The sequence below is a fragment of the Hemitrygon akajei genome, chromosome 7, assembly GCF_048418815.1.
Source record: "Hemitrygon akajei chromosome 7, sHemAka1.3, whole genome shotgun sequence".
Lineage (NCBI taxonomy): Eukaryota > Metazoa > Chordata > Chondrichthyes > Myliobatiformes > Dasyatidae > Hemitrygon > Hemitrygon akajei.
In genome coordinates this window covers 68,148,268-68,174,505 of record NC_133130.1, presented here as the reverse complement: position 1 = coordinate 68,174,505, position 26,238 = coordinate 68,148,268, and the positions used below count along the sequence as shown (strand labels likewise).

General features: G+C 41.3%; 1 protein-coding gene across 3 annotated transcripts in view; it reads right to left on the bottom strand.

The window, feature by feature from the left end:
- Positions 1–17,858: 17,858 nt before the first annotated feature.
- Positions 17,859–26,238, bottom strand: part of cnksr3 (cnksr family member 3) — a 102,255-nt gene continuing 93,875 nt past the window's right edge. For 2 of the 3 annotated variants that reach the window (XM_073051103.1, XM_073051105.1), the window contains exons 11-13: positions 25,447–25,652; positions 20,931–21,020; positions 17,859–20,800 (exon numbers count right to left, since the gene is read on the bottom strand). In XM_073051103.1, the coding sequence (XP_072907204.1) occupies positions 20,526–20,800; positions 20,931–21,020; positions 25,447–25,652 (571 nt within the window). In that variant the 3' untranslated portion in view covers positions 17,859–20,525. Of the gene's footprint in view, positions 20,828–20,930; positions 21,021–25,446; positions 25,653–26,238 lie in introns of all 3 variants that reach the window. The other variant, XM_073051104.1, reaches the window with a different exon arrangement.

Sequence of the window (26,238 nt, the reverse complement as noted above, 5' to 3'; positions counted from 1 at the left end):
CACTCTGGATAAAGGAATTCCTCCTTATCTCTGTTCTAAAAGGATGCTCCTCTATTCTGAGACCGTGTCCTCTGGTTTTAGACACCCCCACCATAGGAAACATCCTCTTCACATCCACTCTGTCGAGGCCTTTCAACACTCAATAAGTTTCAGTGAGGTCCCCCTCATTCTTCTGAATTCCAGTGAGTTGAGACCCAGGACCATCAAACACTCCTCATGACCCAGAATAATTTTTGTGAACCTCATTTGAACTCTCTCCAATGTCAACACTTCCTTTCTCAGATAAGGAGACCGAAACTACTGACAATACAGCAAGTGAGGCCCCACCGGAGCTTCATAAAACCTCAACATTACATCCTCGCTTTTACGTTCTAGTCCTCTTGAAATGAATGTGAACATCACATTTGCCTTCCTCACCACCAGCTCAACCTGCAAATTAACCTTTAGGGAATTCTGCATGAGGACTCCAAGCCCCTTTGCACCTCAGACTTTTGAATTTTCTCTCCACTTAGAAAATCGTCTATGCTTTTATTTCTTCTACCAAAGTGCATGGCCGTACACTTCCCAACAATGTTTCCATCTGATGTGTCTTTGCCCACTCTTCTAATCTGTTTCAGTCCTTCTGTAGCTGTGTGCTTCCTCAACACTACCTGCCCCTCCACCTATCTTTGTATCGTCCACAAGCCTGGCCACAAAGCCATAAATTCCATCATCCAAATTCGTGACATATAACGTAAAAAGAATCAGTCCCAACGCAGACCCCTGTGGAACACCACTAGTCACCAGCAACCAACCAGAAATAGCTCCCTTTATTTCCTCTCTTTGTCTCCTGCCAATCAGCCAGTGCTCAATCCATGCTGGTATACTTCCTGTTACCAAGGCTCTTAACTTGTTCAACAACGTCATGTGTGGCACTTTATCGAAGGCCTTCTGAAAATCCAAGTACACAACATCCATTGATTCTCCTTGTTTATCCTGCTTGTTATTTCTTCAAAGAATTCCAACAGATTTGTCAAGCAAGATTTTCCCTTGATGAAATCATGCTGACTACAGCTTATTTTAACATGTGCCTTCAAGTCTCCCCAAGTGTACTAACTGGCCTATAATTCCCTTTCTTCTGCCTTTCTCTCTTCCTGGGGAGTGGAATGACATTTGCACATTTCTATTCCTCTAGAACCATGGCAGAATCAATTGATTCTTGGAAGATTATTACCAATGCCTCCACAATCTCTTCAGCCAACTCACAGAACCCTGGGGTGTACACCAGCTGGTCCAGGTGACTTATCTACCTTCAGACCTTTCAGCTTCCCAAGCACCTTCTCTCTAGCACTCTTCTGTCCCTAGACAATCCTGAACTTCCAGCATACTGCCAATGCCTTCCACAGTGAAAACTGATGTAAAATACTTACTTAGTTTTCCCGCCATTTCCTTATCCCCATTACTACCCCTGCAGCGTCATTTTCCAGTGTCCAATGACTACTCTTGCCTGTCTTTTTCACTTTCTATCTGACATAACTTTTGGTATCCTTTTTAATATTATTGCCTAGCTTACCTTCGTAGCCCATCTTTTCCTTCTTTATGACTTTTTTAGTTGCCTTCTGTTAGTTTTTAAAAAGCTTCCCAATCCTTAACTTCCCTATAATTTTTGCTCCATTATATGCCCTTTCTTTGGCTTTAACTTCTCCTGTCAGCCACAGTTGTGTCATCCTGCTTTTAGAATACTTGGTCCTCTTTGGGATATATATATCCCGTGCCTTCCAAATTGCTCCCAGAAATTCCAGCCATTGCTGCTGGGCTGTTATCCCTGCTGGTGTTACTTCACAATCAATTTTGGCTAATTCCTGTCTCATGCTTCTGACATTCCTTTACTCCACTGTAAAACTGATACATTTGACTTTAGCTTCTCCTTCTCAAATTACAGGGTGAATGACATCATATTATGATCATTTTCCCCAAGGGTCCCTTTACCTTAAGCTCTCTAATCAATTCCACTTCATTGCACAACACCCAATCCAGAATAGCTGATCCCCCAGTGGGCTCAATCAGAAGCTGCTCTAAAAAAGCCATTTCATAGTCATTCTAGAAATTTCTAGAAGTTACTGCTACACAGTTAGGTCACTTTAAAGATGTAAGTGAAGTTGGCTATGGAGAAGTGACCTATTCATTGTTGCACGGTGCTTGTATCATGGGAAAATCTAGGGTTTAAGTCAGTTACCATTCCTCATATAGAACTCACTGCAGATCTTATCTTCTTCATCCTGAAAGAAAATGGCCTGTGAATCCCGATTGCTCTGGAGAACTCCTTCTAGATGATCTGGAAGTCAAGAGAAGTGTTACAATGAATGCCATGAAGATTGAAAAGGAGGTGGATGCAGTAACACGTATAATCCATCATTTCTCACTGTGGACCCATCTGAGAAGATAGTGGCCTGGACTCATAGATTTAAGAACCAGTTCTTGCTTCTTAGTCAGAAGAGAAAGCAATTGAGCTTTGCTCTTGCTCAATCTGACTTGGCTGGAGAACAACAAGGGTATTCTTTGGAGAGAGATATTGAGAAGGCAAAATGTCAGATTGACTGAGGTTGTCTCTCAGTGGAGGAGCTCAGTCAGGCTGAAATGGAGGTCATTGGGCTTCCAGGCTGCCAGCAACTGAAAGATCAATCTCTGGGCAGGGTCTGTCCAGATGAACCTCTGTTGACACATGTAGGAGTGGACTACTTTGGACCTTTTGAGGTAAAGAGCAGAAGGAGTACAGTGAAGAGGTATGTGGTCGTATTTACCTGTTTAGCTTTTAATTGAAGTGGCATCTTCTTTAGACACAGACTCATTTGTTTTGCACTTTGACGCTTTATAGCAAGATGAGAACAGGTTCATTAATTGCACTCTGATAATACGACAAACTTTGGTGGAGCTGAGTGTGAGCTGTGAGAAGCCATTTAGAAGGGGAATCATTTGTGGATCAGTGATGTCCTTCTTCAAAAAGGAATTTAGTGGATTTTAACCACTGGCTGGTTCACATCATGGAGGAAAATGGGAGAGATTGATCAGGTGTATGCGAAAGGTCCTCAATTCCACCATGAAAGTACGGAATCTTGGACATAGAATGTTTCCACACAGTCCTTTGTGAAGTATCAATGGTCATTCAATTACTAAGGCATTCTCTGATCCCAGTGATTTGGAAGCACCAACACCCAACCATCAGTTGCTTCTGAACACCTCACCATCTTTACCACCAAGACAGTTCCAAGAGAAAGACATTTATGCTAATTGTAGATGGAAGCAGGTCCAATATATGTCAAACCTGTTTTGGAAACAGTGGGTTAAGAAGTACTTACCACAGTTACAGGAGCATCAGCAATGGTCAGGTACAAAATGCATGTTCCTCCCAGGAGACATTGTGCTTATAAATAGTGACACAGTGCCTCAAAACTCATGGATCACGGGAAGAATCATTCAAGATCTTCCCCAAACAGAAGAGGATTTGTGCATCAAGACCATGACCAACTGTCTGGACAGGCCTATGATCAAGATCTGTCTTCTGAAGGAGACAGAGGTTTGAGGAACTCAGATCTAGAGGCTTCACGTTTTACTGACTTGACAGAGAATAATTGTAAAGATTACTCTGCACTGGGCTAAGTGCTGGTAACCTCTGGCCTAGATGATTTGACAGGAAGAAGAAAGAGGACATTTGCATAAATGTTAAGATGCTTATCATCGGAGATTTCATGTCTCTTATTTTATGTACTATTCAGTTTTGGTTGTTGTAGTGTAATAATTAGGAACTGGAATGTAGGAGCCATGTACCCACTTTCTGTCTGTATTGTATTTTGTGTTACGCATTTATTATGGGTTTCGGCAATTTGTCACGTGGGTTCGGGACCGGTAGAAGCAAATGAGTATAGTTGCATATTCATGCTTTGACCTAGCGGCAGCCAGAGACACAGCAATACTTTTTGTTGACCACTTACTTCTGCTAATTTGATCACCAATTATTCTTATTTTGCTATATCACTAATTCAGTTTTTTTAAAAATTGCTATAAGATCAATTGTCTTTATTGGTTTCCATAAGATGATAAGAGATAGGAGCAGAATTAGGCCATTTGGCACATCGAGTCTGCTGTGCTATTTCATCATGGCCGATTCAATTTTCCTCTCAACCCTGATCTCCTGCCTTCTCCCTGTATCCCTTCATGCCCTGACCAATCAAGAATCTATCAACCTCTGCTGTAAATATACATAAAGACTTGGCCTCCAAAGCTGCCTGTGGCAAAGAATTCCACAGATTCACCACTAAAGAAATTCCTCCTGTTATGAATGTGCCACAACTCTGAGGGGCCGAAGGGTACAAAGTCACCCCCTCCTTTTTGAGAATCGCAAGATCACTATTAATTCGGGTCTGGGACCCAGGAAATGAGAGAGAGACATCCAGAATACACAAGGCTTGGAATGTGTCCTGGCCTCAGCAAGGCAGAACCACTGATAACGGCCATTGTCTCTTGGAGACGGAATTGTGTATTGAGTACTGTACTATTCATTGAAGCCCTCAGGGGGTGACCAGAGTGGGCTGGTTGAGGGATTGCATCATTCCAACCTGATTGACATCTGAGACCCCGTGAGTAAGGATAAAAGAGGGTCTAGGGAACAACCCCTTCAGACGCACCAGGAGAAACGCTAGAAATCCCGTGACAGTGTTTAGTAGCGACAGCCGGTGGGGCTCGTGTGCGTCCTTTTCCCTTGCCTGGGGAATTGGCGGGATCACCACGGAAGAACGGCTTAGCTAAAGAAGAGGCCACACCAACGAAACACCAAGGATCGAAATCATAAAAAGGAAAAGCTGGCAAGTTTCTGAAATCTCTCTCTTGACTCCAACCAAAGGCTGCAGCCTGAATGAACTGAGTGACTTTTATATTTCCATCGGACAATACATTATCCCCTAGACAACGATAGAGCTATTTCTTATTGATTATTATTATACCCGCACTTTTAGATTTAGTATTGACAACGTATATTATCTGTATCTTTGCATTGATATTATTTTTGTGTATTTTTACCAATAAATACTGTTAAAAATAGTACCATCAGACTTCAACGGACCTCTCTATCTTTGCTGGTAAGTGACCCAGTTACGGGGTTCCTAACACTCCTCATCTCCATTCTAAAAGGATGCCCCTCTATTCTGAGGTTATGTCCTCTGTCTTAGACTCCGCACCATAGGAAACATTCTCTCCACACCTACTCTATCAAGGCCTTTCACCATTTGAAAGGTTTCAATGAGGTCACCCTTCAGTCTTCTGAGTTCTAGTCAATACAGGCCTAGAGCCATCAAACACTCTTCATATGACAAGACATTCAAGCCTGGAATATTTTTGTGAACCTCCTTTGAACCCTCTCCAGTCTCAGCACAACCTTTCTAAGATAAGGGGCCTAAAACTGCTCACAATACTCCAAGTGAGGCTTCATGGGTGCTTTATAAAGTCTTAACATTACATCCTTGTTTTTATATTCTTGTCCTCTCGAAATTAATGCTAACATTACATTTGCCTTTCTTACTCCAGACTCAACCTGCAAATTAACCTTTAGGGAATGCTGAACAAGGACACTCAAGTCCCTTTGCACCTCAGTTTTTTGCATTTTCTCTCCAGTTAGAAAATAGTCAACCCTTTATTTTCTTCTACCAAAGTGCATGACCGTACACTTCCTAACACTGTTTTCCATCTGCCACTTCTTTGCCCATTTTCCCAATCTAAATTCTTCTGCAGCATCTCTACTTCCTCAAAACTACCTGCCCCTCCACCTAGCTTCATATTGTCTGTAAACTTTGCAACAAAGCCATCAATTCCATCATCCAAATCAGTGACATGATTGGTCCCAGCACAGACCCCTGTGGATTACCATAACGACTAGCAGCCATCCAGAAAAGGGTCCCTTTACACCCACTCTTTGCGTCCTGCCAACCAGCCAATGTTTTATACATGCTAGAATCTTACCTGTCATGGGCATGTACCTTGTTAAGCAGCTTCATGTGTAGCACCTTGTCAAAGGCCTTATGAAAATCCAAGTACATAACATCAACGAATTTTCCTTTGTCTGTCCTGCTTGTTATTTCTTCAAAGAATTCCAACAGATTTCTCTGGCAAGATTTTCCTTGAGGAAACAATGATGATTAGGGCCTATTTTATCATGTGCCTTCACGTACCCTGAGACCTTATCCTTAATAATAGACTCCCACATCTTCCTAAACACTGAGGTCAGACTAACTGGCTGATAGTTTCCTTTTATCTGTCTCTCTCCCTTCTTGAAGAGTGCAATTTTCCTGTCTTCCGGAACCATTCTAAAATCTAGTGATTCTTGAAAGATCTTCACTAATATCTCCACAATCTCTTCAGCCATCTCTTTCAGAACTCCGGGGTGTACACCATCTGTTCCAGTGCTTTATCTACCTTCACACCTTTCAGTATCCGAAGAACCTTTGTTCTAGGAATGGTAACCACACACTTCACGACCCCTAACACCTGTACTTCCACCATACAGCTGGTGTCTTCCACAGTGAAGGCTGATGGAAACTTCATATTCAGTTCATACGCCATTTTACACTTTATGTATCTGAAGAAACTTTTGGTATCCTCTTTAATATTTTGGCTAGCTTTTGTGTTCCATCCTTACCTTCTTAATTACTTTTTTTAGTTGCATTGTTAGTTTTTAAATGCTTCCCAATCCTTGAACTTCCCACCTATGTTTGTTCTTTTTTATGCCCTCTCCTTTGCTTCTATATTGGTTTTGCTTGCTAGCCATGGTTATGTCATCTTGCCTTTAGAGTAATGCTTCCTTTGGGACATATCTATTCTGTGCCTTCTGAATTGCTCCCAGAAATTCCAGCCATTGCTGCTCTGCCATCATCCCTACCAGTGTTCTTTTCCAATCGATTCTGGCCAACTCCTCTCTCATGCCTCTAATTCCCTTTGCTCCACTGTCATACCGACATGTCTGACTTTAGCTCCTTTTCAAATTTCAGGCTGAATTCAATCATATTATGATCACTTTCCCGTAAAAGTTCTTTTACCTTAAGCTCTCTAATCAATACTGGTTCATTGTACAATACCCAATCCAGTTTAGCTGATACCCCAGTGGGCTCAACCAGAAACTGCTCTAAAAAGCCATCTCATAGCCACTCTAGAAATTCCCCCTCCTGAAATCCAGCACCATCCTGATTTTCCCAATCTACCTGCATACTGAAATCCCCCATGTAACATTGCCCTTTTGCCACACATTTTCTATCTCCTGTTGTAATTTGTAGGCCTCATCCTTACTACTTTTTGGGGTCTGTATACAACTCCCATCAGGTCTTCTTACCCTTTGGTTTCTTAGCTCTATCCACAATGATTCAATACCTTTTGACCCTATGCCACCCCTTTCTCATGCTTTTATTTTATTTTTTATTAACAGAACAATGCCACCCCTTCTGTCTTCCTGCCTGTCCTTTCGATACAATGTGTATCCTTGAATATTAAGCTCCCAGCTATAATCTTCTTCCAGCAGGATTCAGTGATGCCTACAACATCATACCTGCCAATCTGCAACTGTGCTGCAAGTTCACCTCCTTATTCCATATACCGTGGGTATTCAACATCTTCAGTCCTGTGTTCACCCATTTTGATTTTCTTCACATTACACATTGCAACTCATCCTGTTGACTGCAATTTTGCCCACTCAACAGCCTCTCCTCACTACATGTTGCCTCTGTTTGTAAACCAGCTACCTCATCACCATCATCCACCTTTCTATGATACATCTTGTAGTGAAATATCGGCAGCTCAGGATACCAGTTGCACCATGCTCAACCTTTTGATTCTTGACTTTGTCTGAGGTCTTACCAACATCTGCCTCCACAATGACTCCACTAACTCCCCTGGCACTCTGGTTCCCATCCCCTGCAACTCTAGTTTAAACGCCACCATGCAGCATCAACAAATCTTCCTGCTAGGATTTTAGATCCCTCCAGTTCATGTACAGATCATTCCTTCTGTACGGGTCCCACCTTCCCTGGTAGAGAGCCCAATGACCCAAAAATCTCCTGCACCAACTCCTTAGCCATGTATTAAACTATATAATCTTTCTCGTTCTGGCCTCACCAGCACGTGGAATGGGTAGCAATCCCAAGATTACAGTCATGGAGGTTCTGCCCTTTGACTAAGCACCTAACTCTCTGAACTCCCTATGCAAGTAGGTCACTTATCCTACCCATGTTATTGGTATCTACATGGACCATGACTTCTGGCTGTTCACTCTCCCTCTTAAGAATGCTGAGGACCTGAACCAAGTTATCCCGGGCCCTAGCACCTGGAAGGCAACATACCATCAGGAAATCTCGTTCTTACACAGAACCGCATATCCATTCCACAAACAAATTCCCTATCAGCACAACGTGTCTTTTCATAATAAAGGATCAAACAATTTATTTTTGACTTGGAACTAAGTTATTTGGAAGCACGTAATACATTGTCAATGCCCTTACTCAGACTCCACGTGGTTTTGGTTTGTTTTTCAAGTAATCATTAAAAGCTTTGGATTCTCTTTCACCTTGTCTGCTAGTCACCTCTTGCCCTCCTGATTTCCTTCTCAAGTCTTCTCTTGCTTGAGTATATTTCTCGTACTCAAATACTTCATTTGTCCCTACCTGCCTTTCCCTGCCATGCACTTCCTTTTTCTTAACCAAGGCCTCAATATCTCTCGAAAACCAAGTTTCCTCAAACCTGTTATCTTCACCTTCAATTCTGACATAAAAACTGCGCTCTTAAAATTTCACATTTGAAAGCCTCCCACTTACCGTTGCACCTTTGCCAGAAAGCAACCTGTCCGAATTCACACCTGCCAGATCCTTTCTGCTACCATCAAAATCGGCCTTTCTCCAATTTAGTACCTCAACCCAAGGACCTCTCCATAATTACCTTGAAGCAAATGGCATTAATCTCTTGATGCAAAGTGTTTCTCAACACAAACTCCTGTCATTTGTTCTGACTCATTCCCTAATGGGAGATCTAGTATCACACTCTCTCTAGTTGGGATCTTTGTGCAACTTCGGGTGTACAGGTGTTAGTGATGATGAAGAAAGCAGGAAGGTGAAAAGTGAGAAAGGCTTATGCCGGTCTTCCATGCAGCAGAGCCTGCTCTCTTCTGGCCACAACCTCAAAGCCACCGCGTAGTACCGAATTCACAACTATCCTTCACACAATATGGACCCACAACATCACAAGTATCTCAAACCACAAACAAGAAAATCTGCAGATGCTGGAAATCCAAGCAACACAAAATGCTGGAGGAATTCAGTAGGCCAGGCAGCATCTATGGAAAAAAAGTAAGTACAGTTGACATTTTGGGCCATCCTGCCAAAGGGTTTTGGCCCGAAACGTTGACTGTACTTTTTTTCCAAAGATGCGGCCTGGCCCGCTGAGTTCCTCCAGCATTTTGTATGCCTCATGAGCACCCCTCTACTATTCTAGCTGGGGAATTCAGATACTTAGACATGAACATCTTCACCCCGAGTGACACATAATATTTAGGAGATTGCCAGCTCTAAAGAGCAAGATTATGTTTGAAGAGGTGTAACTTCTTTTCTGTATCCTCCCCAGCTTGACAATGTCTTTTCTACAACAAAATGAGCAGATCAGTACATAATTTTCCAAATGCAGTCTCACCAGTGACATAGAACTACAGCATAATGTCCTAAACTCAATGCTCTGGCTGTTGGCGAGCAGCATTTCTCACTACCCTGTCTACTTGCACGACCACTTTCAGTGAACTTCACTTGCCCTCCCAGGTTCCTCTGTTCCACAACATTTGTCAGATTTCAATTGCTTTAAAGTCAAAAGTAATATACTGCAGGTTTTCAAAATCTGAAAATACCTGGCATGTCAGGCAGCTAATTTCAAATACCACAGTATGGAACCAGTCCTTAGCTCAATCACAAAGTTGCTCCTCACTTCCTTTCAGCTTTGTACCTTTGACTTTTAGTTTTAGATTTACTTATCGTGTTTACATCAATTGTGGTGAGGTTGAAAGCATGAACGCTTCTAGTTCCTAGGAGTAAATACCACCAATAGCCTGCCTTGGTCCAATCACGTAGACATTACAGCCAAGAAAGGTCACAAGATGCTTCTATTTGGCATTTCCCTGTTGACTCTCGCCCAGTTTTATGGAAAGCATCTTCTCTGGATGCATAATCGCTTGGCATGGCAACTGCTCTGCACGTGACTGCTACCAAGGGAAGGGGGGCAGAGCTACACCGATGCTTAACAGCGACCCCTTTGGGCTCATCTGCAGAAACAGCTTAATTTCTACCGTTGATGTCTCTCTTCTTCCTTTTCAGGGTGGATGGGATTCTGTTGGAGACCCTGACTTTGGTTCTTGGCAGCAGTGGGAGCCGCTCTGCCCTGCACTCTCTCTGAACCGTGACACTATTCTGCATTGTGTTTGTTTGAATGCACTGTGGTATTGATTTGATCTGTATGGACAGTAGGCAAAATAAGATTTCCTGTTTGCTACATGTGACAATAACATACCAATTTACTATTCGCCTAATCAGCCCCGACTAGGAGTTGAGGATGCCATCGTCTACCTGCTGAACTGTGTCTACGCCCACCTGGACAAGTCGGCGAGCACTGTGAGGAGCATGTTTTTTGACTTCTCCAGTGTGTTCAACACCATCCACCCTGCTCTGCTGGGTGAGAAGCTGACAGTGATGCAGGTGGATGCTTCCCTAGTGTCATGGATTATTGATTACCTGACTGGCTGACCACAGTACGTGCGCTTGCAACACTGTGTGTCAGACAGAGTGGTCAGCAGTACTGGGGCTCCACAGGGGACTGTTCTGTCTCCCTTTCTCTTCACCATCTACACCTCGGACTTCAACTACAACACAGTCTTGCCATCTTCAGAAGTTTTCTGATGACTCTGCCATAGTTGGATGCGTCAGCAAGGAAGATGAGGCTGAGTACAGGGCTATGGTGGGAAACTTTGTCACATGGTGCGAGCAGAATCATCTGCAGCTTAATGTGAAAAAGACTAAGGAGCTGGTGGTGGACCTGAGGAGGGCTAAGGCACTGGTGACCCCTGTTTCCATCCAAGGGGTCAGTGTGGACATAGTGGAGGATTACAAATACCTGGGGATACGAATGGACAATAAACTGGACTGGTCAAAGAACACTGAGGCTGTCTACAAGAAGGGTCAGAGCTGTCTCTATTTCCTGAGGAGACTGAGGTCCTTTAACATCTGCCGGACGATGCTGAGGATGTTCTACGAGGCTGTGGTGGCCAGTGCTATCATGTTTGCTGTTGTGTGCTGGGGCAGCAGGCTGAGGGTAGCAGACACCAAAAGAATCAACAAACTCATTCGTAAGGCCAGTGATGTTGTGGGGGTGGAACTGGACTCTCTGACGGTGGTGTCTGAAAAGAGGATGCTGTCCAAGTTGCATGCCATCTTGGACAATGACTCCCATCCACTCCATAATGTACTGGTTAGGCACAGGAGTACATTCAGCCAGAGACTCATTCCACCGAGATGTAACACTGAGCGTCATAGGAAGTCATTCCTGCCTGTGGCCATCAAACTTTACAACTCCTCCCTCAGAGTGTCAGACACCCTGAGCCAATAGGCTGGTCCTGGACTTATTTCCATTTGGCACGATTAACTTATTATTATTTAATTATTTATGGTTTTATATTGCTATATTTCTTCACTATTCTTGGTACGGCTGTAACGAAACCCAATTTCCCTCGGGATCAATAAAGTATGTCTGTCTGGCGGTCTGTCTGTCTATGTGTCTCATGGTATTATACATCGCTACAAGATCACCCCTCAGCCTCCTACACCTCTGGGAGATCAAACAAAATCTTATCCAGTCTGCCCTTGTAGCTCCAGACATCCATATTCTTATGAATATGAATTATGAATGCTCGTGGTAACATCCATGCAAATATTTTCTGCACTCTTTCCAGCTTAATGACATTGCTCCTATAATCAGTCAAGCAGAAATGCACATAATATTCCCAGTGCAGTCTTGCCAATGCCTTGCACGGTTTTAACACGACATCTCAACTCTAGTACTGTGCCCTGACCAATGAATGCAAGCATGCCAAAGGCCTTCAGCACCCTGACTATCCGTATTGCCACCTTCAGGGAACTATTACCCCAAGTCGCTCTGCTCGACAACACTCTCCAGGTGTGCATCTTCAGTCTTCCAGTACTTCCCCCTGTGACTAAAGGTCAAACAAAAACCTCTGCCAAAGACCCAGCAATTTATTCTCCACCTTTGCACAATGTCCTAGGGTACACTTGGTCAGGCCCTGGGGATTTATCCATTACCCATGCCGGCAGAATCCAGAAGAGGAATGCTGACTTCATATGGAAACATTATTACTGAGAATAGTCTCAACAATCGCTGGCAAAATCTGTGAACACTTAATGACCCTTTTCTCATTGGAACTAATGCTCAATGGTAATCTGTGTGCACTAGAAACTTTGTGAAGGCCATGGAAAAGTTCTATTCCAACCTTGGGGAAGGGGTAGGATAAATCCTGGTCTGCATTCAAAAGAGACAAACGGATCCTCCCAGGATATTTAATGCCAGGCTGGAAAGGAGCATAACTGCCTAGCAAGGTTGATAAAGACAGGAAGCGGCGCATACCCCAATGCTAGTAGGGCTGCTGACAAAATGCATGGAGAATACAACCTTGTCATAATGAAAACTGTCTCAGAGGAACAAGAATTCATGGCAACATTAAAAGAGTAGAAATCTGAAATCAAAATGGAAAATGCAGAATACTGTATACTGATGGGTGAGACAGTATCTGAGGAAAGAAAGTTAACATTCAGGTCAAGAACCTTCATCAAATAGGGAAAGACAGACTTTTTGCTCTTCCAGTGAAGTTGGAACATTTTGTAAGACGAGAATGCCCAGTGCAACTGAGTACAAACTTAAAAGAAATATGTAATTTTTTTCCAAGTTCTCCCGGCAAGTAAAGAACAGTCTATCTGACAGTGACATATTCTTCCCTTCAAAGTTGTTGCTGAACTTCTACCTTAGCTTAATTTTCCTGCACTCCTTATATATCTCTATTCCCTTAATATTCAAAACAGATTGATGGATTTCTGAATGAAATCTCTGACTAAACTACACAGCCTGCGAGGCAGAAAATCTTGAAGATTCAGCACTCCAATGACTTAAGTTTTTCATAAACTCTTTCTTAAATGGCTGTCTCCTTAAAGACTTTGACTCTTGGTTCTTGATTCCCCAGTAATGAGAAATATCAGCTCTGCATCTGACTTAGTGAGTCTTGCAAAAAGTTTATACCAGTTTGAATGAGATCACTTTTCATTTAGTAAAAGGATGGAAACATTCTGAAACAGGCCAGCAGAGGGCACTAAAGTTCAAGGTGCACTTTTGTTAACCTACAGTTCATACAGAAAATGTAAGCTATTAATTTAAGTTAAAGAATACATAATAACAAAATGGAATTTAGAGTTGTTGAGTCATGCAATACTTCGTTACAGGCCAAGATGCTCATCAAAACTAATCCATTTCCCTGTGTTTGGCCTCTATCCCTCTAAACCCTTCCTAAACTCAAGCCCTTTAGCACTTCATATTCCAACCCTGGGAAAATTACACACCAACTTGGGGTACTGAAGTTTTAAGAGTGTGGACCCAAATTGGTAATAATCTTCTAAAATTTCTCCTATGTGCCATGCTAATTTTGAGCAGAGATGATCATTGATAAATGAACTGGGAATAATAATTATGGACTACTTTTTTAAAGGAAGAAGAGTCCTATTGCTTATTTATGTACATTCATTACTTTACTATTAATAAAACTATAACATATGGATGGAAATAAATTTTAGATAAATCTGTTCAAAAATTCTTAATATTAATCTTGTTAAAAAGACAATTGAAAAGTAACATCCTTTCTAAATAGTATTACCACCATATAAATGAACATAAGAAATGTGAACATGAAATTGTTTAACTAAGAATATATTTATTCTATGAAAATAACTCACTGCTCTTGGGATGTTGATTGGCTGCTTCATTTGGTAATACAGATAATCATTATGTGCCTTTATTAATGGTGGGCTTAAAGAATCAAGCGATGGCACTGTGTGCCACACGCCCAACAATTTATTTATTTTTACACGTGCCATCCCGGGCACGAATGCCATAGGTTGCTCACCTCTACCTCAAATATGCCCTTTAATTTTATACACTTCTACAATCACTCCTCATTCTCCTATGTTCCAACGCAAAAAAAAGTCCTCTCCTGTTCTACCTCTCTCCATAGCTCAGTCCCTCAAGTCCCAGGAACATCCTTTTAAATCTCCTCTGCAGTCTTTCCAGCTTAATGGCATCTTTCCTCTAGCAGGGCGTCCAAAATGAACATAATATTCAAAATGCAGCCTCACCAATATCCCAACTTCCATACACATAATCCGGACTGATGAAGCCAAAAGTCAGCTTCACCAGCTGACTTGTGACACCCTTGGGGAATTATGTGTTTGCACTCCTCGGACCCTGGTCTACAACACTCAAGTCCCTACCTACCATAATGCAAAAGTAAATTGCCTCTCATTACACTTCATCCATTGGACTCATACCAATTTCTGTACAAAGACTGGAGACAAACAGCAGACAGTGCAGCACGAGATTGCCTTGACTCTCCTTTGTATGGGGGAGGGGCTTGCTCGGTTTCCATGTCAGGGCAAGGCCTGGTGAAGGATTCACCAACTCAAACATTTTGTTGACAGCAAGGCCCTAAGGAACAAAGACAATAATCCACTTCTTCAAATTATGTCTTTAATTGCTCATTCCTGTTCTAAATAGACATTCTGAGTCTGCGTCCTCTGGTTCCAGACTCCCCCACTAAAGGAAACTTCCTCACATCCATTCTTTCAACATTCAACAGGTCTCAAGGAGAATCCCCCCCCCCCCCCCCCTTATTTACTGAACTCTACCGTGTACAGGCCCAGAGCCATCAAATGCTGCCCAGACATTAACCTTTTCTTTTTGGAATCAGTTGCCTGAGCCTCCTCTGGATCTTTCCTATGCCAGCGGGGCCCAAAACTGCTCACAATATTCCAAGTGGGGTTTGACTTATAAAGCCTCCGCATTACATCCTTGCTCTTACATTCTAGCATTCTCAAAATGAACGCTTAACATTGCATTTGTCTTCCTTACCACCTTACAACTCAACCTGCAAGTTAACCTTTAGGGACTCCTGTACAAGGACTTCCAAGTCCCTTTGCATCTGATTTAAAAAATTTTCTCCCTGTCTATAGTCTACGCCTTCTACCAAAGTGCATGGTCATACACATAGCAACACTATATTCCATTGGTCACTTCATTGCCCATTCACCCAATCTGTCTAAGTCCTTCTGTAGACTCTGTGTTTCTTCAACACTCTCTGCCCCACTGCCTATCTGTAAACTTGGCCACAAAGCCAACAATTCCATTATTCCAAATTGTTGACAAAAACATGAAAAGAAGCGGTCCTGATACCACCCTCTGCAGAACACCGCTCGTCAATGGCAGTCAACTGGAACAGGCCCCCTTTATTCCCACTCTTTGCTTCCTGCCAGTCAGTAAATCTTCTACCCATGCCAGTATCTTGCCTGTAATATTGTGGGCTCCTATCCTGTTTAGCAGCCTCGCATGTAGCACCATGTCCAAGGCCTTCTGAAAATCAAACATCCACCGCCTTGCCTTTGTGTATTCTGCCTGTTACTTCCTCAAAAGAATCCCAACAGGTCTGTCAAGCATGATTCCCCCTTAAGACGACCATGCTGATTTTGGCCTACTTTACCATGTGCCTCCAAGTAGCCCAAAAACTAATCCTTAATAATGGACTCCCAACATTTTCCCAACCACAGAAGTTAGGCTAACTGGCCTATAATTTCCTTTCTTATTCCTCCCTCCCTTCTTAAGAAGTGGAGTGCTATTTGCAATTTGCCACTACTCTGGAACCATTCCAGAATCTGGTGATTCTTGAAAGATCATTATTAATGCCCTCACAATCTCTTTGGCTACATCTTTCTGAACCCTGGGGTGTAGTCCATCTGGTCCAGGTGACCTATCTACCTTCAGATCTTCCAGCTTCCCAAGAACCTTCTCCTTAGTAATAGCAACAGCACTAACTTCTGTTCCGACAATTTCTTGCACTGCTGGTGTCTTTCAGAGAAGACAGACGCAAAATACGTTAGTTCGTCCGTCATTTCTTTGACCCCATTACTACCTCTCCAGAGTCATTTTCCAGCTTTCCGATATCCACTCGTCCCTCTTTTTTACTTGATGTGTCTGAAAACTCTTTTGGTATCCTCCTTATATTACTGGCTTGCTTACCTTTATATTTCATGTTTTCTCTAATGGTTCTTCTTTTCAGTTACCTTCTGTTGGTTTTTAAAAGCTTCCCAATCCTCTAATTTCCCACTAATTTTTGCTATATTATATGCCCACTGTTCTGCTATTTTTGCTGTCTCTGACTTCCCTTGTAAGCCATCTTGTTTCCTCATCTTCTCCTTAGAATAACACTTCTTTGGGATGTATCTAGTCTGCATCTGCCAAATTGCTCCCAGAAACTCCAGCCATTGCTGCACTGCTTTCATCCCTGCTAGTGTCCCTTTCCAATCAACTTTGGGCAGCAAATCTCTCATGCCTCTGCCATGCTATCTCACTGCCACTCTACAAATTCCTACTCTTGGGGTCCTGATTTTCCCCAATCTACCTGGAGATTGAAATCCTCCTTGATTATCATAACATTGTCCTTTTACATGCCTTTTCTATCTCCTATTGTAATTTAAATCCCACAACCTGGCTACTGTCTGGGAGCCTGGGCTTTACTCCCATCAGGGTATTTTTACCCTTGCAATTTCTTAACTCTACCCACAAGGATTCTACATTTTCTGATCACCTCTAAGGATCTGATTTCATTTTTTAAAAGAACAGGGCTACCCCACCGTTTCTGCCTACTTGGCTGTCCTTTCAATACAATGTGTATCCTTGGTGCTAAGCCTCCAATTATGATCTTCTTTCAGCCACGACCCAGTGATGCCCACTATATCATACTTGCTACTGGGTTACAAGGTCATTCACATATAACACCTTCAGTCCTTTATTTTGTCCCACTGACTGCAACTTATCCCCATCATCTGCCTGTCCTTCCTCGCAGTCTCTCTGCATCTACTTGTATCCCAGCTGCCCCATCCTCAGCCCTATGTCTCCAGTTCTCATTCCTTGCCAGATTAGTTTAACCCTCCCCAACAGCGCTAGCAAACCTGCCTGTGAGGATATTGGTCCCCCACACATCCAGGCAAAACCCATCCTTTTTGTACAGGTCAAACCTTCCCCAGATGAGATCCCAATGATTCTTAAAGGTATTTTAAGTGATTAAAAAAAATAATAGTAATGCCTTACATGCAGCTGAATGCCCTAGATCATTAAGTACTTAAAATGAAACTCTTAACAGCTTTGACAAACTCTAGTAGTGGGGGGTGTGAATTCGCTGCCCAACAGAAGATTACAGCAGTGTGGGTGAGTTTGTGCATTAGGTTTGTGTATTACTTCACATTCAATGAAAATATTGATCATCTTAATTCATGATTTCAGGATCAACTCAGTAAGTTGATCAAATCAAGCAAGTCTGGGTCTAGGAAAATGTGGGCAGTGCACTGTGTCATGTTAAAGCCAGCACCCTGCTCTTCTCATCCCCCAACTCAAAAGAACCACGGATTACTTCCACACTTGCGGTAAGATTTACTGGGCGTAGGAATAGAAACCTTGGCATCCTCAAAGTAAAAGTGCACAATAAATAATCATTTGTGAAAAATGTTGCATCTTTAATAGACCTGCAAGTTTTAACAGCACATTTTAAACAAAGGTGAAGGCAGTCATGGTAGTTATTTACAATGAAATTTGTTATCGTTTCAACACATTTCAAATAGTAAACTCAGTCATCTTTTTATCTAAACTCAAAAATGTGCATAGATATCAGCTCCCCGAGATAGCAATAATAAACCACTCCTATCTATAAACTATTGAGGTTTATTCAAAAACATTAGACAACCAGAAAATCTGCATAAAAATACTGGCACGTCTTTTCTGTGCAAATTCTGCTAATTTAAACAAATGGGGATATCATGGACTCAGTGTTTCTATCAATACATGTTTTACAGAATATTTATACAATGATAAACAAATTAGAAGTTTTGAATATTGTGCATTAATACAAGCAAAAATCCAGAACCTTAAAATATTTCATATAATTAAATACTCTATTAAAGTCTGAATAGCTGCAAATTTACAAAATCCAGTACTCCAGGTGCATAATTGTCTATTTGGCAAAAAAAAACTGCCAATGCAGCTTTGCCTCCCATTTCAGAAAAGCATTTTGAGACTTAATTCTTTAAGCTTGCAACCTTGTTAGTCACTATTACAGGTCACCACACAGCCCTTAAATGATTCAAATTATACAAGTGCCTCTTTTCAGTACACTATATATATATATATATATATATATATATAAAACTACGGGAAGCTTGCTGTCTGCTGCAAAAATGGTAAATCTAAACTCACTGGCTTAATTAGATTAATAAATTCCATACATTCAGTAAATATCCCCAAAACTTTGGTTATAACAAATGGCTTAATTTTTAAAACATTTATACAGTCCAAATTTGTCATTGAAGTAGCTATTTCAAAGTTTACCTTGCTTATTTTTAAAGAACAGAGAGAAACTTAAACATATTAAATAAAATAATGCCTTAGATAAATCATGCATCAAAATGTATTCTTTAGAGCTAGATTTCGATTGCTGTCTTTAAGAGCTGGGAATGGGCAGACAGATCACAACTCAGGACAATCAGTAAGGAACTGAAATGTGAATGTGGAATTTCCATGATCAAAGTTCTTCAGGTACCTTTAGCCAAAAAAAAAAGTAGAAATGGTCCATCAAAAAAAAACTTCAGTGTCCCCGATCACACATCCAAGCATTAGCCTTCTACAAAACCTACAGAAGGCAGGATGATTGAAGTTCTACTCAGATGTGGAAAGGCAAACAGCAAAGAAAAACAGCTCAGCAATGACTAAATTTGGATAATGGCAAAATGAAAAATACTTGAATCTAGAAGTAAAATAATTTCAGATTTAAATTATATCAATTGGTACTGACCTCTAGAATAGTTTCGATAAGCATGTGAAAACACATTAAACAAGGAGATATCAGACAATTTTTACCCAACTGCAACTGTACTGGGAATATCCAAATATTGCCAGCACCAAAGAAGTGAGGGAATGAAGTGGAATACAACCATTGAAAGGTGCCACAAAATGTATCTAACAATAGTATGGAAAATACTTGCTCCCGGCATCTCAAGGTATGAAATGTACTTAAGTAATTGCCAGCTAAATGAAAGTACATGACACATGCAGCAATCTCAAACTACAATTTGCATTTAATAGGTATTATAAATGATGTGGTAAGTTTTTCCAACTATGCAGGGTTTGGAAAAGATTCTAAGCCACCAGTCACTGGTTTCAAAGGAATCATTCACAGTGGCACCTTCGGTTATTATAAGCTTGAAGATCACAAGTAACTTTAACAATCTTGACTTTCTTGAGCATAGTAGCTTGGGAAGGCCTTACATCAATATACCTGCAGATTAGTCCTACCAGGTTACAGCATTTTGATGCTAGATTGCATAATTTCTTCAGCTGATCAATAAGCTCTTTATCACATCACAATGTCAAACCATGAAATTGATGGGAATATGCATAGCTTTTTACAGTAAACTACTTTGGACAAGTTTTGTACCTGGAGGGTTGATGACATGACTGGTCAGGTTCTGGGTAAAGAAAATTTGCCTTTACTATTTGTTTCGTGAACAGACGTGCAAATGCCTATTCATCAAGACCCCCAGCTCTCTTTGGTATGCGTACATGAGGCTGGACACCAACTTTCCGAGGAGCAACCAAGCCTCAGAAAGGTGACTAAATGTCTATAACCACGTACATAAAATGGGTTACATGCCCAGTAACATCAGAATTTTCACTACAATTCCATGTAGGTAACACTCGATGATATCCTTTTAGTTCTATTTACATAACTCATTTTAAATTCTACTAATGATTCAAGAATGAATATGTCGCCATAACTTAGTCTGAACCTAATTTGGGAGGGTTGATGCATACCTCCTCATGCCTTTGCGCTGTTCAATGCATTCACGCTGTAACTAATTCTTAAAGTACCAGATGAACAAAGCATTTGTACAATCTGACTACATTTATTACTGGGAGATTTTAGAGTAAATGGTGAAAACCAGACTGCAATTGTAACCATTTAGACAGTGTAAGGCACCATTCAAATGAATGTTCAGATTTAATGCAAAAATACAAAAAGTACTTCCACATTTTCCTCAATTTTTACATGAAATATGTAGCTTTGTGTATTGCCCTTGGACACAAGTTGAAATGACTAGGTAAAAATCTCAGTGAGTTAATAGCTTAAATCTTGTAATCCAACTGACCCGTGATGAATGTTCTGGTGAGTTTTGTCTTGGTGAATTGAAGATTTTTTTGGGCCCTTCTTGCTGAATAGGAAATGTCACACTTGTGAGGTGTTCAGGGCCAACATAATCTTTCCCACTCACAGCTCTTCTGGAGTGGTTGGCAGCTATCAGTCCAGAAACGGGTGCTGCAACATTATCTTCATTAATTGGTGGGATTCTATCATTGCTGAAGTACCTGTAGAGGTAGTCCTCATCTGAAAGAGATCAGTTTTTCTTTACAGCTAGGAAATTAAGAATTTTTATATGAATTACAATCTATATACAGTGCTTTCTTTACAATTTGACTGTTTCTTAAGCATTGTAAGATTATAGCTTTTGACAAACCTTTCCTTCCTTCCACTCGGGATCTTGGACAAACTTTGACTTCACCCATCCAGCTCTTGCCCACAGGCATCGAAAGAGGTCGAGGTCTTCCTATTGATAGTAAAGTGTTTTAAATTTGAGACCCGTTGTCAGAAATCAACAATTGCTACAAATTCACTTAAAGAAAATTGTGAAATTTAGAATTTTACAAAAAACAAAAAAAAACACCAACCAGGAAGAGACTTATGAATCTACTTAAAATTGGCCCTTGTAGAGGTCTGGGTTTCAAATAAACACATAGAACCTAAGTGCAAGATCAAGTTCAACCAGTTTTTAAAACAAATTTGCAAAACTAGTGACTTGGAACTAGTCCCACACACGATATTTGACAAACTGCTTTAACGATTTTACAGTGTAGAAAATAATAAAAGTTGAAGGGCCAAAGAAATTATAGATGAGGAGCAGCAAGAGAGAGTTTCACTGAACTCCTGAAGAGAAGATTTAAACATTTCTCTAACTTCTGTTAATGCCCCTCCTTCCCTTCTTAACCCATCCCTGATTTATTTATTTACCCCCCTCCTTTTTTTTCTCCCCCTGCCCATCACTCTTTGCCTGTTCTCCATCTCCCTCTGGTGCACCCCTCCCCCTTTCTTTCTCCGTAGGCCGTCCCATGATCCTTTCCCTTCTCCAGCTTTGTGTATTCCGTTTGCCAATCACCTTTCCAGCTCTTTGCTTCACCCCACCCCCTCCGGTCTTCTCCTATCATTTTGGATTTCCCCTCCCCTCCCCCTCCTACTTTCAAATCTCTTACTATCTTTTCTGACGAAGGGTCTCGGCCTGAAATGTCAACAATGCTTCTTTCTATAGATACTGCCTGGCCTGCTGTGTTCCACCAGCATTTTGTGTGTGTTGTTAGGGATTTTACAGTACATTTTGGTAAACGTTCAGCTGGTGATGCATCACACACAACAGTTTTTAAAAAAAAAATCATTTATACAACATTCTCACAACCTCATCAGGCTAATGAATAAAAGTAGAAACGGATCTATTATGGCAGCCAATTTTATGAGGTATGATCCAACAAACAACTGTTAAGATAAAAAGAGAAAATGCTAGAAATATTGAAATAAACAGATGAAGGAGGGTCTTCAATTCAAAATGTTCATTTTCACAAATACTGAATGGCCTGCTGGGTGAATCCAGTATTGTGCTTTTATTTTGTACAGATGCAGAATGTTGGATCTGCAAATTCACAATTGTAATTCTAAAACTGTAGAGTAATTATTCATAAAGATAGATCTCTTTCCCAAAAACAAATTAGAGTTTGAATTGTACATGTTAGCAATGTGATGTATTCACTCCTATTTTAAGTGGAGATGAACAAATTAGCAACTCATTTCTCTGGACATGAAGTTTAAGTCAGAATATTCTCAAATCTCAAAAGCTGAGAATCCCATCTTGCCAACTATATTAGCCTTTCAAGATCTGTTAAACGGTTTTTGCCATGTGTTCAAATCTTCAAGAATCAATAATGATTAGTTTTACATGCAGCTGTTAACTAGATTTATGGGAAATAAATACTGACTACACATTTTAAGTGATCATTGCTTTCTCTATGAAAAGATTTGTGCAGCTGATATTCTTCCCCCCAAAATGACCAAATATGTCATCTTCAAAGATAATTTTTACTAAGTTTTCTAAAACTGCAATAAAATCAGGAGCACAGGATTTAGTGGGTGTTTCCTGTGATGTTCATAAATTAAAACAAAAATGACTGAAAATGGAATTTTATTTGAATTAACTATTCCAAAGTAATAACTCATCTTCTCCACACCCCACTTTGGAATGTGACGCTTTGAGAAAGTCTTAAAAAAAATTGCTTGAATGTAACCTTCAGGGTGGTATGGTGGTTAGTGTTTGCTTTACAGTGTCAGTTGTAAGTTTGGGGTTCAATTCCTGCCGCTGTCGTGAGTTTGTACATTCTCCCCATGACCACGTGGGTTTCCTCTGGGTGCTCCAGTTTCCTCCCAAATTCCAAAGACGTACGAGCTAGGGTTAGGAAGTTGTGGCCATGCTGCGTAAGCATGGTGACACTTCCGGACTGCCTCAGGACACCTTTGGGCTGTGTTGGTCATTGCTGCAGTCTATAGCAAGCTTCCATGTAGTCGATGTACCTTATCAGATTGTGTGCGATGTGCATGTAGAGAATCAATTCGGCCTCCTACACGCAGGACGCATGTTTTTTGGGTAGGTGGTCAAGTGCGCCTGTATTTTCACCTTGATGGGCCCGGTTCATTGCTCCCTCTGCAAGTTGCCCAGCGTATACCACTACTTACATTACTCAGTAAAAATTGTTTAATGATACTACTCTGTTGTAGTTCTTGCTCCATGCATACAGAACACATGACAAATAAAGCCCATCTTTAGACTTTACCAATGTAGACTTGTTAAGAAGATGACTGACGATTCAATTCTGAAAATGTAGAATTAATTGTGTGAAGTGACATTCCACTTGAAACAAGCAAAATTGTTTTTTCATCTCTACTTATGCACTATCGTCCAGCACTGATACAGGCATTGATCCTACCAGCAATAAAATCCATTGAAGTAATTCATAGGTGAACTTAACCCTTAGGAAAAGTTTTCTAACTTCATTTGGCTGCCACATTGCATCAGTTTTTCGTCTATTCATTTGCTTCTCCTGGGTAACAAGGTTGTGGAAAGATTTATAAACAGGCAGAATTCTACAAGACCGTAAGACTCCTAATTCAGGGCCTTTATCCTTGCAGATTCTTAACTCCAACCACGATTCTACACCTACTGATCCTTTGTCACCTCTTTCTAAGGATGTGATTTCATTTTTACCATCAGAGCCACCCCACCCACTCCGCCTACCCACCTGTCCTTTTGGTACAATGTGTATCCTTGGATGTTAAGCTCCCAACTGTAATCTTCTTTCAGCCAAAACTCAGTGCTGCCCACTGACTGCAATTTTGCCTTGTCACCTGCCTGTCTTTCGTGACCGTCTCACTACACATTGCCTCTGCTTGTCACTAACTGCCCCATCTTCACCCTATCACTCAGTTTCATATCCCCCTGCCAAATCAGTTTAAACTCTCTGCAACAGTTCTAGCAAACCTGCCCACAAGTATATTGGTACCCTTTGGGTTCAGGTGTAACCTATCTATTTTGTACAGGTCATACCCTCTCCAACATAGATTCCAATAATCTAGAAATCTCGAACCCTGCTCCCTGAACCAGTTCCTCAGCTATGCATTCATCTGCCAAATCATCCTATTCTTACCCTGGTGTGTGGTACAGGCAGCAATCCAGATTGCTACCCTAGATGTCCTGCTTTTCAGCTGTCTACCTAGCTCCCTAAATTCGCTCTTCAGGACCTTGTCCCTTTTCCTATCTACTTATGCATTGATGCCAATGTGTACCAAGATTCCTGGCTGCTCACTCTCCCCCTTTAGAACACCATGGACCTCATTTGAGACGTCTCTGACCCTGACACCTGGGAGGCAACATATCATCTCATGTTTAACCATGGAATTCCCTGTGACTACTGGGGTCCTCTTCTATCCCCTTCCCTTCTAAGCCACAGTGCCAGACTCAGTAACAGAGATTTAATTGCTGCAGCTTCCACAGTGGGTTCCTTCCCCTCTACCCCACACAACAGTACCCAAAGTGGTACATTTACTACTGAGGGGAATGGCCACAGGGGTGCTCTGCACTGTCTGCCCATTTCCTTTCCACCTACTGACTGTCACCGTGTACCTGCCTCCTGCAACTTCGGGGTGACCACCATCTTGTAGCTCCTATTGATCACTTTTTCGTTTTTCTGTACGAGCTGCAGCTCCAGTTCTCTGAGGAGCTGCAACTCACACAGATGTGGTCATCTGGAGGCTGGAGGTCTTGCAGAATTCCCATTAATCACACACAGTGCAGCCCCTGGGGTCATCCTCACTGCATCATGTACTAACAGAGGTAGAATGAAGAAACATACCAGATATTTTTCTCACCCAAGCTCCCCACTCCAACACAGGTCCTCTCACACAACAGTCACTCCGCTTGTCTAACGCATTTCACATACATACAAGAATTGCAATGCTTCGATTTACTGACTGACAACAATCTCTGCAGCAACAGCTTTTGATTCAGATTACAATACTTACAAACATTTCGTCAATACATCTTATTTTCACACAGTTTCCCCCCCCCCCCCCCCCCGAGCAATTACATCACCAACCTTTTAGAAATTGAAATACACCTCATCCATTACTACGTTATCATCAAGCGCTTTGGTCATACCCTTAAATAAATCCTTTTTAAAATACTTTGTTCCTGATAATGTAAGATATTATCTGAATCCCATATGATAGGAGACATTCAATGCAGCTGATCACAATTTCTGCTAACACTGCTGAACACAATCTACCCAAGGCATCTACCTTCAATGCATTGGAAATAAAGAACACAAACAGGGAAAAATATGAAGCTCTAGAATTCAGAGTAAAAAAAAATGGAAACAAACCATACAACTGTGTTTTGTCCCGCATTCTACTGGGCACTGGCACTTCGAATTTATATGGAGGTAACTGGTCATAATCTGCAATGGTAAACCGCCGCCTTAGGTACTCCTGGTCCAAGAAAGAGTTGGGCGACTCGGACCCCTTGGGAACTGGCCTGATCGGTCCATGCTTGCTGACCTCTTCGTAATCCAGGTTCCCTTGGTCATCCCTGCATATGGGATAAAGCATTAACTGTCACATTTTTGGATCCATATAATACATTAACAACAAAGCATTAGACAGACACATAATGTAAAGATTTTTACTTCTCATGTATGTGAAGGATGTAAGTAATAAAGTCAATTCAATTCAACAATTGTCACAGTTTACTGAATCCCCGTTACTCTAATTAATTTATTGATTGTGAGGGGGAAGAGAGGATAGAACTTGCACCAGATAGCTTCATCCAGAAAGCATGTGCCTTCTACTTACTATAACTAACAATAGAGAAGCAAATTTGATGCTGATTGTGTGGGTGAAGCTATGCTCTACCAAGCCAAGTAAATGCAATAAATGGAACAGCAAATCCACCATCAGCATCAGGACTGAAGGATACCACAGACATAAACAGATAAATATGGCATTATGCATTACAAACAGGACTGTCTTGTTATTTTAGAAAAAATAAACACTGCTTTAAGGCAAATGAAATAAAAATAGCCCTGCCACCATAATAATTTCTGTACTTTGAATAGCAAACAATTTTTTTTAGATGTTCATTCAGGCTGGCAGAATTCCCAAGGCTGTACTAATTA